Consider the following 13,154-nt stretch of genomic DNA (forward strand, 5'->3'; position numbering starts at 1 on the left):
ACAGTGTTAGTTTTCTAGGGCCCTTATAAAAGACAATACGGTAGTGGCTTAAAACAAAGAGTGCTGGTACTCAAGCCTGTAATCCAAGCTTCCCAGGAGGCTGAGATTTGGGGACCAGTTTGAAGCCAGCCTGGACAGAAAATTCCATGAGACTTTTATCTCTAATTAGCTGAAAAGCCAGAAGTGGAGCTGTGGCTCAGTGAAAGAGCACCAATCTTGAGCAAAGACGCTAAGGGACAGTGCCTAGGCCCTGCGTTCAAGCCCTAGGACCAACACAAACAAACCAACCCATCACATTTATGCTCTCACACATTGGAGCTCCAATGTCTGCCAGGAGCCTGAAAATTCTTCTGGGAGAAGTCAGACACATTTGCCTTTCTGCCTGTTCTAATTTCCAGAAGGAATCCCCCTTCTTTCTTTGCCTCGTGCTGACCGCCATGTTCAAGGCTAGCGGCAGGCCATGCTCAGATCTCTCTCTCTCTCAGTGCCCCTCTGTCTCCACCATCACATCCCCTTTTGCCTGACTCCAATCCTTCTGTGTCCCTCTTAGAACGACTCTCCTGACCCCACCAGACCCATGTGGACAGTGCAGGAGACAGCCTATCTCAAGAGCCTTACCCCCATCACACCTGCAAAGTCTTTATTAATACAACTTGGCAGGTGCCAGGGGCTGGGATACACAGGTCCTTGGTGGGGAGGCTCGCTCAGCCTGCTGCAGAAGCTAAAGGGGGAGGAGACAGGAGGAAGAGGAGGCTGACAGGCAGGGAAGTCAGGGGGTATGAAGAAGGGCACAGTGGCCAGGGAGAAAGCTCAGGAGAGAAAAAGACATGGGGAGGAAGGGGGTGGGGTAGCCCTGTGGGTGGATCCACAGCTTGCTAACCACACACAGGAGCTCACGTCTACCACGCAGAGGGCTCGCCGGCACCACCGGAAGGCGGCCCACACTGAGCATGGACGGAAAGGGACACCACGCGTTGGCGTCATTGGTCATCCATCACCAGGCAGTCGCCTGCATGAGGCATCCTGGAGGCTGGGGAATCTGCAGAGTTCTCCCCAAGCACTTCAGGAGACTGTGTCTATCATCTGCTAGGCTTGGGGACCTCAAGAGAGGAAGGGCTACTGAAGAGACACTGCAGAGGGGAGATGTGTCCTGTGCTGCTTTTGGCAGGCTAGGCCAGGTCTGAGGAAAAGCTACAAGAAAGTAGAGCTGGGGTGGGGGTGGGGGTGAGGCTCACCAGGCATTCCTCACCACAGGGCCCTGGGCCTCCAGTGGTCACGGGGAGCACAGCGCAGAGGCTGGGGAAAGGGCCCAGAGCCTTCCATTCCTCCCCAGGGCTCCTTTGCTCCCCAAAGCCCCGATGAAGATCATTTGATTCCTGAACTAAGATCATGTGAGTCACTGGCATGCCAACAAGTCTCGGAACTCTTCTTGGGAGAGCAAGGACCCGGATGAAGGAAGGACGGTACTAGAGAAGGCCACTCTGAGCTGGGGTCTGAGTCTACTGCAATAAGCTGGCTTAACTCACTTAGGCCAGCCTGCCCTTCTCACCTTCCTCACCCATCTGTAGCAGAGCAATCACTCCCCAACTCACCCCCGGCTGATAGGCTGACAGGCTGACCCACTGGAGTGGGAATTCAGGTAACACTGTGTTTTCAAGAGGTCACCCACAAAATATCTACCCAGACTAGGATTCATGGTGGGAAAAAAGAAAGTGGCGGCCACCTGCTTCTGTGGCCCCCATGGAGTCATGGTGACTGCTCTATTTCTCCATACAGATGTTCCCTTCCAGACTGTACTTATCCTAAACAAGACAACTAAAACAGTATGTGGAGCTGTTGCCAGGGCAACCTGACAAAGTACTTTGCCCTCAGCTACTGCATATGTAATTTGTCAAAGGCAGCCAGCATCCAAGAAGAGAAGAGAGAAAGGAGAGGGGAGGGAAAGGAAGAATCTCTACTCTGGACTTTTTTTTTTTTTGCCAGTCCTGGACCTTGAACTCAGGGCCTGAGCACTGTCCCTGGCTTGTTTTTGCTCAAGTCTAGCACTCTGCCACTTGAGCCACAGCGCCACTTCTGGCCATTTTCTATATATGTGGTGCTGGGGAATTGAACCCAGGGCTTCATGTATACGAGACAAGCGCTCTTGCCACTAGGCCATATTCCCAGCCCAAAGATTTTCTATTCATCTTTTTTTTTTTTTGCCAGTCCTGGACCTTGGACTCAGGGCCTGAGCACTGTCCCTGGCTTCTTTATGCTCAAGGCTAGCACTCTACCACTTGAGCCACAGCGCCACTTCTGGCCGTTTTCTCTATATGTGGTGCTGGGGAATCAAACCCAGGGCTTCATGTATACGAGGCAAGCACTCTTGCCACTAGGCCATATTCCCAGCCCCTTGGACTCTTTTCTGATTTCACTTCTGTAGAACAGTAAAGAAGTTCTAGCTGGGTGCAGTGGCTCACATCTGTAATCCTACTCAGGAGGCTGAGATCCTGAGGATTAATAGTTTGAAGCCAGCCTGGGAAGACGAATCTATCCATGAGACTCTATCTCCAGCTGACCAGCAGAAGCTAGAAGAGGGGGTGTGGCTCAAGTGACAGCGCCCAGTGTCATCAGCAAAAAAGTTAAGCAAGAACCTGAAGCTCTGAGTTCAAACCCCAGTATTGAGACGCGCGCGCACACGCATACGTCCTAATGGGTACAATAAAAATTCAGCAAACCAGGCTCTAACTTTGCTCCTGTGTTCTTTGCAGATAGAGAAAGGCTTCACTGAAGGCTTGTAAATACTCTAAATCTTAGCTTCTTGAACACTTGGAGCTTAAAATGTGCCTTAAGGCAAAGAAGCAGGGGAGAAGTAAAGAAGTGAAAGATATCAGTTAGAACATTTGAAAACGTCTAGATTCACATGTGGCACACTAATAGCTCTTCTGTTACAAGTGCTCACATCCCACGATAGCAGGTACTTGTGCAGAGGCCAATGCCAGAGCTTGGAGGAGCCACAGTCAAGATGTATCCGTGTGTGTGTGTGTGTGTGTGTGTGTGTGTGTGTGTGTGTGTTTACTTGAGCCACAGCTCCACTTCTGGAGGTTAATTTGGTAATTAACTGGAGATAAGAGTCTCATAAACTTTCCTGCCTGGGCTGGCTTTGAACCGCAATCCTCAGATCTCAGTCTCGAGAAGCTAGGATTACAGGCATGAGCTACCAGCGGGGATTTTGGTATTAATCTACTTTTGCTGTTGTTGTTGATGGCGGGGCTTGAACTCAGGGCTAAGCACTGTCCTTGAGCTTTTTCACTCAAGGCTAGGGCTCACCATTTTGAGCTACAGCACCACTTCCAATTTTTTGCTGGTTAATTGGAGATCAGATTCTCATGTACTTACCTGCCTGGGCTGGCTTTGAACCATGATACTCATGAAACTACGTTTACACCTCATGAGGCTCCACTTAAAATTATGTAAGGGAAAAATGTCATCAGTCCACAATCAGCACATTAGTGTTGACACTGTACTGCCTAGGGGAGATGCTAAGACCACTGGATTATATGATTTTTTTTCTTTCATTTTGGTTTGTGTTTTTTTGAGTCAGTGTCTTGCTGACTAGCCTAGGCTGGTCTTAAACTCACCATCTTCTTCCTCTATCTCCTGAGTGCAGGGATTACAGACATATGCCATTACACCTGGCAACTATATGCTTTAAGATGCTGGATTTTACTTTTAAGTGTTTATTATGTATGTAAGTATTATACTACATAGCCAGGTGTAGTGTTTCACATCTGTAATTCAGCTGCGACTGAGGGTAGAAATATGGAGAATCAAGGTTCCAAGATAACCCAGGAGAAAGCAAGATCCCATCTCAACCAACAAGCCAGACATAGTGATATACAATTATTATCCCAGCTGCTCAGGAGCAAATAGGTAGGAAGGCAGCCTGAGGCTAGCCCTGGATGAGAGAGAGAGAGAGAGAGAGAGAGACCCTATATGAACAATAACTGAAACTGGGAGTGTGGTTTAAATGGTAGAGCCTAGCAAGTGAGAAGCTGAGTTTAAAGCCCAGATCCAATAGTTTTTTTTTTTTAATCTCTCCTCTTCCTCTTTCCCCTCCTTTTCTTCCTCCCTCCCTCTCTCTCTATAATAAACTCTAATCTAACATATTTTTATTTAAATTTTAAAACGTGAATGTCCCTTTGCTCACACTCAGGGGGACACGAGGACAAGCAGTGGGTCATGGCTAATGTCAGAACCCCCAGGTGAATGACATTCACAATGCCAGCTCAGGCCTTCCACCTCCATCCCTCCCGAGTTCTGACTGGGAGAGCGAGGAGCCCCCGGGGCCGCTCCTTACCGAGTTTGTACCCAGTATCTGCAGGTTGGGCTTCTCTGACTCCAGCAGCTTGGCCACCATCTTGAGGAAGCTCTCCACGAAAAGGTTGATGCTCTGGCAGTGGCAGGCCATGAGCAGCTGGTCCAGCGCCTCCATGGCGATGCACACGTACCTGGCAAGAGCAGCGGCAACTGTGTGTCAGCGGGGAGACCTTGCGGGCAGCCTCAGGGAAGAAGGTTGTCAGGGGCTGCCCCAGTGTTGGGGCTGTAGGCCCAACAAGCGACCATTCCACTAGAACTGATAATCAGTAAGACTTAGTGCTGTAAGGGGGCTTTGCAGATACGCAGCAGCCTGAAGCTGTCAGGCTCTCAGGGTCATGCGCAGTGTAGACAACCAAGATGAGTTCATGCCAGGTGCCAGCGGCTCACACCTGTAACCCTAGCTACTCAACAGGCCGAGATACGAGGATCACAGCTGGAAACTGACCTGGGCAGAAAAATTGATAAGATTCTTATCTCCAATCAACCACCAAAACGCCAGACATAGAGTTGTGGCTCAAGTGGAGTCTGAGGCTCCCAAGAGAGAGAGAGAGAGAGAGAGAGAGAGAGAGAGAGAGAGAGAGAGAGAGAGAGAGAGAGAAGAGTGTTCAGAAATTTCATCTTCTTGGCTTGATCCTAATCATATTCATCTTTGAATATTAGGCAGACATTTAAAATGAAGAAGAATTAGACTTGGAGGGCTGGGAATATGGCCTAGTGGCAAGAGTGCTTGCCTCCTATACATGAGGCCCTGGGTTCGATTCCCCAGCACCACATATATAGAAAATGGCCAGAAGTGGTGCTGTGGCTCAAGTGGCAGAGTGCTAGCCTTGGGCAAAAAGAAGCCAGGGACAGTGCTCAGGCCCTGAGTCCAAGCCCCAGGACTGGCAAAAAAAAAAAAAAAGAATTAGACTTGGTAATGTCTTTTTAAAAAACAACTGAAGTTTAAGTAAACAAAAAGACAGCTCAGGAAGCATGACTACAGGCTGGGAATGTGGCCTAGTGGTAGAGTGCTTGCTTGCCTAGCATTCATGAAGCCCTAGGTTCAACTCCTCAGCACAGAAAAGGCCAGAAGTGGCGTTGTGGCTCAAGTGGTAAAGTGCTAGCCTTGAGCAAAAAGAAGCCAGAGACAGTGCTCAGGCCCTGAGTTCAAGCCCCAGAACTGCAAAAAAAAAAAAAAAAAGCATGACTACAGGAACATTTCTGGAACTATTTGGTGGCCCCCACGAAGCCCCACAGTATGTCTTAAGCAGCTGTCTAATTCAGATGTCATGTGGTCAGGCTGCCTTGGACACATTCAGCTTTGCAAGTCCAAGCATGTAAGGTAATGGAGGTAAAACAACATCGCACACCAAACAACCACGTAAAAACAAAAACAAAAATGCCCAACCTCTCAAGCCAGGGCATACGCGTGATAGAATTCTAGCCTACCATGCATGACAGCCTGCACATCTCAGTACCAAAAAAAAAGGAAAGACCAAAGACGCTGCTGTGATTTGAATCTTTCCTTCCCACTTCCCTGGCCCTCCACAGCCCCACCCTTCAGAGGCCACCACCAGCACTGCCAGGAAACTTGCAGACCAGGCATCTGGCATGTCGCGGGTGCACTGTGCCAGCCAGGTAGGCAGAGCCCGAGTCTTGTGTTTGGGGAAACAGACTGGCCTGGATCCTTGTCAGAGAGGTCAGACTTTCCCTGCAGAGAAACCTGGAGATGTCCAATCAACCACGACGGGCAGGAAATGAGGACAGGTTGAATGACAGTCTCGTCACTTCTAAATCATCCTGCGTATCTTTCTGCATGAAGGAATCGGACAGTATCTCACCATTATTTTACAGAATTTAACTAGTGTAAGTAAAGGAAGGGGTGGGGTATAGCTGGGGCTAGGTTAGAGAAGAAACTAGAAGGTCTCCCCCATCCCAGAATCTAGATTGTAGTTTTTCCTGTGCCTGTTAAGAAGAAAACAAAACTAGAATATCCTAATAAGCAAAAAACATCCTTTGCTAGGAACGAAAAGAATTGGTTACTAACTAGGATTGGAAATTTTTTGTTGGTAAATGAATAGTAGAAATGAAACTGAAATGTAAAGAAACCGAACAAGGTACATGCCTGTGATCTCAGTAGTTTGGGAGGCTGAGACAGGAGGATCAAGAGTATAGGGCTGGGGGCTGGGGATATAGCCTAGTGGCAAGAGTGCCTGCCTCGGATACACGAGGCCCTAGGTTCAATTCCCCAGCACCACATATACAGAAAACGGCCAGAAGCGGCGCTGTGGCTCAAGTGGCAGAGTGCTAGCCTTGAGCGGGAAGAAGCCAGGGACAGTGCTCAGGTCCTGAGGCCAAGGCCCAGGACTGGCCAAAAAAAAAAAAAAGAGTATAGGGCTGGGCTAGACACTCTCAAAAACCAAAAGTTGGGGGGAGGGGAGCTACAGCAGGGAAAGGGAGGAGGGGAAGGAGGGGGAGGAAGAGGGAGGTGTAAGGTCTAATTCTTTGAACATACTACTTCTTGGCTTTCCATCTCTGACCCCAGTAATAAGGATGGCATGACTGTAATTATGAACCTAAACTACTTTTTGTTTTATTTGTTTTGTTTTTGTTGCCAGTCTTGGGGCATGGACTCAGGGCCTGACCACTGTCCCTGGCTTCTTTTTGCTCAAGGCTAGTACTCTACCTCTGGAGCCACAGCTCCACTTCTGGCTTTTTTCTATATATGTGGTGCTGGGGAATCGAACCCAGGGCTTCATGTATACGAGGCAAGCACTTTACCACTAGGCCATATTCCCAGCTTAAACTACTTTTTAAAGAATCTTAGAAAATCAGAAGCCAATGGGACTCAGTTCCTCATCCAATGCTCTCCACGTTGTCTTTCCCCAGTGTGTCCCATCTTCTGTCCTGGAAGGAACAGAGTCCAGGGTCCCCAGTGCCACGTCTATTCCGCAGGACTATGGTGACAAGGTGACCATCAGAGATCTGACCAGGGCTGGTGTCCTAGAAGCGGTTCAATGCAATGGCAGGTGCAGGCATCCATATAACTGGGAACCTGGAGCCGAATGGGTTAGGCAGTGGGCCGTGGAGGGGGTATGGACCACAGGCAGTCCCAGAGGTTCCAGAAGTGCACTCCAGCAGGTGAGGAGGCAGAACCTAAGGGGGAAGGGCAGACTGGGGCTCCTGGGCAGCAGAGGGGGCAGCGGAGGACACCACGTGGATTCCAGAGCAATGGTAGGCTCTGGGATTGAGGTAGAAGGTGAGTTGCAGCCATTAAGGAAAACACTTAGGGGTCCTGGTGTTGAGGAGAAAGGTCAGAAGTCCCTTGTCCAGAGTCCCAGGGAAGGCTGGCTCTGCTCAGAAGCCTCCAGCTTAGTCAGAAGCAGCTGGGGAAGCCAGGAAAGGTGGGGCCCTTCCTGGGGAGAAGGAGTGAGCAGGGTAAGCAGGCTGGAGGCAGACCCAGGCTGGAGGGCTGGGAGCAGCGGACGGGACGGGAAGAGGAGGCAGCTTCAGGAGGGACTCATCATCACCAAGGCCATGACAAAGAACCTCTCTCCTTCTGGGCAGTGTGTGTGTTATTTAGTGAGCCCACTCTTGGGATGTTCTGGGTTTGGGGAGCCCAGAAGCAGAAAGAAGGGGTGTGCTGGCCCGCCCCTCCTGGCAGGAGCTGGCAGAGTGCTATCAAAAAGTCAGCTGCCCTTCCCCCAGCCTGGGCTCCATCTAGACAATGAGCTTCTTTGGGGAAGCTCCTCTCAGCTGGGTGCCCCCAGGCACCATAGGGTCCTGGGAGCATCTAACACCTGCACCCCACAGCCAATGCTCAGTGGCCACTGTGGACTGACCCAAGTCTCACTCAGCACTGCCGACCCCTCTCCCTGTAACCCAACTTCCTGGGGATGTCCCAGCTGTAAATGCACAGAGAAAGGTAAGACACGGAAGGAACGTTTGCCTTCTGCTGTTCCGGATATCACTACCCAGCATATTCCATGACCTTGAACACCCCTTGGAGATTTCCTGCTCCCTCTCTCTTTTGACTATCTTTCTGATGCCAAACATCCATGAGCTAGGAGTCCCATGCAGCTGTGACAGAGTGATGACACAGGGTGATGGCACAGACCACCACAGAGAGACTTGGCCCTTCCCACTGTCTCTGTATGACTATCTGCTCTCCCAAAACTGCCGTCAGTGATGAGGAAGATGAGACTGTATGGCGTGGTGGATGGGGAGATTCAAGAGGGAGAGGGATGCACTCTAACACATTTTTTCCCTCTCCAAACATTTACGATTAAAGGCCTCTGTCAGGCCTTCAGGCTTTCAATACCTAGATGCTGCAAAGGCTATTTTTAACAGGACAATGCCAATTTTGAATTGTAATTCTAAGGGCAGTGGAAAGGATTCTGAAGTGGCTCTGATGGCTGCCAGGCATTTCTACCAAGAGAACCATCACTGCAGAGAGTGTGGGTTAAAATTAGCATTAAGTGTTTCATGCTATAGCTGGTAACGTCAGTTTTAGGTTCAGTTTAGGATAATGCCATTTTTACTTGCTTGACTATTCTTTACAATATGCTTTTACATAATCTGAACGCAGTATATTCAGGCTCGTCTTATTGAGTGTGTAACCTAATTTTATTATATAACATGATTGTAGAAACATAATAATTTGCATTCTGTTTTTACACTAGCGGTAGCCTGATTTCAGATTTTCTGGAACTGGAGGTATAGTTTAGTGGTACTGTGTGTATTTAGTTAATATGCACAAGGCCCTGGGTTCAACTGAGCACTAAAACCAATCAAACAAACAAGAAGACTCGCTGGTAGGCCCTGCGTTTTCTGGATCTCAGCACCTTGTCAGCCAGATCTAGACCAGGTTCTACAGCAGCTGTGGTGGGCACAGCTGGGACTGGGGCAGGCTATGGAGACCCTGGAAGTCAAGCTGAGTTTGTCCTAAAGGAACCAGGAAGGTTTAGTTTTAAGTCTGTGTGTTGAAAATATTAATCTGGAAAGACCAGACAGGGAATATGGGATGCAGGGAGACAATTCTCAAGGTCACTGTCATCCTCTGAACAAAAGAGAATAAGAGTCTGGGGTTGGGAGTGTAGCTCAACGGTAGAGCACTTGTCTAGCATGTGAACCCGGGTTCCACTCCCAGCGCTGCAAAAGTAAGCGACAAAACCAAATTGTCTGAACCAAGAAAAGGGCAGAAACAGAGGAAAGAGGAGAATAACATAAGGTAAGAATCTTTATAAACACCCCTTTTATTTATAGATTACATTTCCCCAATTTTTATTTATTTATATATTTAATTTACAAAACTCTTCTTTTTGCTAGACACTTAATGTTATGTCTACTTTTTCATCGTTATAAAAAAACCACCATGAGGAACAGCTCTGCATATAAAGCTAGACTGTATTTAAGGTTGAATAGAATAGAAAATATCTGGGAATAGACTAATAGAAAAAGGAATTACTGGGTCAATGGGCCTAAATGTTTTTCAAGTTTATTTATTTATTTAGTCAGTCTGGGGCTTGAACTCAGGGCCTGGACTTTGTCCCCGAGCTCTTTTGTTCAAGGCTCTACCACTTTGAACCACAGAACCACTTCCAGTTTTCTGGTAGTTAATTGGAGATGAGTTCAATAAAATTTCCTGCCCGGGCTGGCTTTGAGCTGTGAATCTCAGACTTCAGCCTCCTGAGGATCTAGGTCCCAGGCGTGAGCCACAAGTGCACAGATGGTTTTCAAGTTCTTAGTACACATTTCAGAATTACTTTCCAGAAAGTTCCTTTCTAGGAAGGTAGGAAAATGCCTTATGTTGCCATTTTCCTAAGCCTGGAATATTTATTTATTAACTTGATAGGATGACATCCTGCATTTCAATGCTTATCTTTGGTGATTAGTTTGTTGAATATTATCCCTTTCATTCTAGCTCCCTAAACCTTTTAGTATTTCAGTCTTCTTGCTCTACCCCCAAACTATATACTGCTACTCATGTATGAGTTTGACTCCGTTGTGTGTATGTGTGTGTGTGTGTGTGTGTGTGTGTGTGTGTGTGTGTGTGTGTGTGTGTGTGTTTTGGTAAGGGGGTTGAACTTACATAACCACTCAGGTTTTTTTTTTTGCTCACAGCTGGTGCTCTACCACCTGAACATGCTTGCAGGTTTTTTTTTTGCTGACTGACTGGACCTACGAGTCTCATGGCTTTATCTGCCTAGGCTGGTTTTGAACCTTGATTCTCAGACTTCAGCCTTCTGAGTAGGTATGAGTCACCAGAAGCTGGATCCTTTTGTCTTATTTCTTTGGTAGTATTTATTTTTGGTGTTTGCTTTTGAAATGTTAACCATTTCTCTTTAGACATCAGAATATTTTAAAATTTAAATAAGTAATAAATCTATTGATTAGTCTTTAAGAATAAAAGATTTCTCTCTTCTAAACATAGAAAGTCCTTCCTTCCCGGATAAATAAACATTTCACTGAAGTGTATTTTTCACAGAGAAACTGCCGCAGCGTGGCCTCTCAGTAGGACCTGGTGGCTCCTCCTCACTTCTGAAGCGAGTCGGGCAAGGCAGGGTGAGTCCCATTCAGGGATGGGCTAATTCTTGAAGGCCCTAAACTGTGTGAAGGCATCTGCGTAGACACACAAAAGACTCAGTGGTAGCATCTACACAGTAGCATCTACATTAACTACCACTGGAAGAGCAGTTTATTCAAGAGCCCAGCCCATTATCTTTTTCATAGTATTTTGTCCTAACCATACAATACAGCTCCTGAAAATCTCTCTCCTCCTCTTCCTACAACTTACCCATATCGATGGCGGCCCACATCACGGATGAGCCTCTCTGAGAGGTAGGCTCCGATGCGATCTAGCTTTTCGGGAGCTGAGAGTGCATAGAAGGTGAGCTTCTCCATGTTGGTCTTCACCAGGCCATCCTGTAGAAGACAGATGCCTCAGATTCACCACGGCCAGTCTATGGCAGAAGAGCTCATGCCAGGCAGTGAGCAAGAGTTCAGTTGAATTCCCATTTATAAGTGTTTATTAAATGCATCCTACATAATATTCTAGGGACCAGGGGTACAGAAATGATCAAGACCCAGTTCCTGTGCTCCAGGAATCCACATCCTTGCCCCAAGTTTGCTAGCTATGCATACACAAGAATCAGGACAGAAATAGATGTGTCTATGTATATATGTTCTTTTTTTCATGAAAGTATTTATGTTTGTGTGTGTGGGTATACATCCGTGGGTGTGTGAATGAATAACAAGCCTCCATTAAAAGCAACTCAGAATATGGATAAACATAGAACACAAATCTAACTAAGGGACTACTCAGAAGGAGAAGGGAAAGGGGAAAAGATACAGGGCAACAAATTTTGTTACCCTACAAATACATATGAAAACAGCATAAAGAACCTCAATGGAAGCTGTTGGTCAATCAGGGGCTTGGGGGATGGGAAAGAGAAACAGGCTTTGTTGGGGGCTGGGCTAATGAGAGTGAAAGGGGATGAATATGATCAAAATAGATTGTCTACACATATGAAGACAGAACAATGAAACCTGTTGAAATCATACGAGGAAGGGCAAAGGGAGGGGACAGGAGAGTGATGGGGGGGATTGGAACACATTGCAAGTGTGCATGAAGATGTCACAATAAAATCCCTCTTGTAGAGCTAATGCATGCTAATTTAAGGGGGAAAAAGCAAGTCAGAATTAAGACACATCAAGTCAGATATCCATCACCAAGGCATCAAGAAGCAGACTTGCAGCTCTTAAGGAATTCTCCAGAGGATGCTAGAAATTCGATGCCCCAACTGCCCATTCAGAAGAGGCCATTGATTCCCAGAGAGCAACTCACTGACATCAAATCCTGGCGTTTCCTAGGCCACAACCCATAATGTAGTGTGACATGTGGCGTGGTGGCTTGGAAGCCAAGAAGCCAGGCCTCCCTTACGACCCGCTGGGATGCCTGGCAGATGCTAGAGGGAGCAGGGGAGACCACAGGGGCCTCTAGCCAAAGCCCAAGACAGAGGCACACTTCCCCTAAACAGCGGGGGGGGGGGGGAAGATTTCCATCAGAGAGTAAGCAGCCAAAGACAGGATGAAGACAGACGTCTCAGACAGTCACAGACCAAAGCCCCAAACAGACTTCCTCCTGCCTTCTGCACATCCTGTCCATCCGTTCCCCCCGCCCCATCCCCCCAGACAGCCAATGCCTGCATCCTTTCAGTCTCCTCCCCACCAGCCCCCTGCCCGCCTCTCCCATTCCCAGGCTGGGGTCCACAACTCCATTTACCTGGGCAGGCCTTGGGGTTAGGGGTCCCAGGGGCCTACCTTCCCAATATAGCAGGGCATAGAGCCCAGCCTGGATGTCGAGGGCTACACCACCTGCCAGAGCCGCCACTCACCTCAGGGTCCTCAGGGAAAATGTTGTCAACTAGTCTTTTGTACCTGGGGCGAAGGGCACCGCAGCAGCCACACACACCTGGAGTGGGAAAGAGAAACAAACGACAATCCATGAGCAAAGCCTTGGGGGAACGGCAGAGACCCGGGAGCCAGGGCGGGCCGGCGCTGCCTGTGAGGATGGAAGAAGGTCAGGGCCTTGTCCTTTCCAGGGTCAAGATCTTCCACTGCAGCTAGAGAACCTGAGTGTCCAGAAAGATGCTCAAGGATGGAAGGGCCGTTGCTCCTCTTACCATTCCCCCACTTACTCCCTGTGCCTTAAGTCATCTTTGACCCTCTTCTACTCCCCTCCTGTTGCAGAATGTTAATGTGAAACTATAAATGATGGAGACCATTAACTATCAACATCAGAAGATGTGTCTCAA

At 48.1% G+C, this 13,154-nt stretch overlaps 1 protein-coding gene across 2 annotated transcripts in view; it reads right to left on the bottom strand.

Moving 5' to 3' along the window:
* Positions 1-13,154, bottom strand: part of Efr3b (EFR3 homolog B) — a 72,588-nt gene that overhangs the window by 25,872 nt on the left and 33,562 nt on the right. For both annotated transcript variants that reach the window (XM_048353299.1, XM_048353298.1), the window contains exons 2-4: positions 12,735-12,811; positions 11,135-11,262; positions 4,340-4,490 (exon numbers count right to left, since the gene is read on the bottom strand). In XM_048353299.1, the coding sequence (XP_048209256.1) occupies positions 4,340-4,490; positions 11,135-11,262; positions 12,735-12,811 (356 nt within the window). The remainder of the gene's footprint in view (positions 1-4,339; positions 4,491-11,134; positions 11,263-12,734; positions 12,812-13,154) is intronic.

Source organism: Perognathus longimembris, chromosome 8 (assembly GCF_023159225.1).
Source record: "Perognathus longimembris pacificus isolate PPM17 chromosome 8, ASM2315922v1, whole genome shotgun sequence".
Classification (NCBI taxonomy): domain Eukaryota; kingdom Metazoa; phylum Chordata; class Mammalia; order Rodentia; family Heteromyidae; genus Perognathus; species Perognathus longimembris.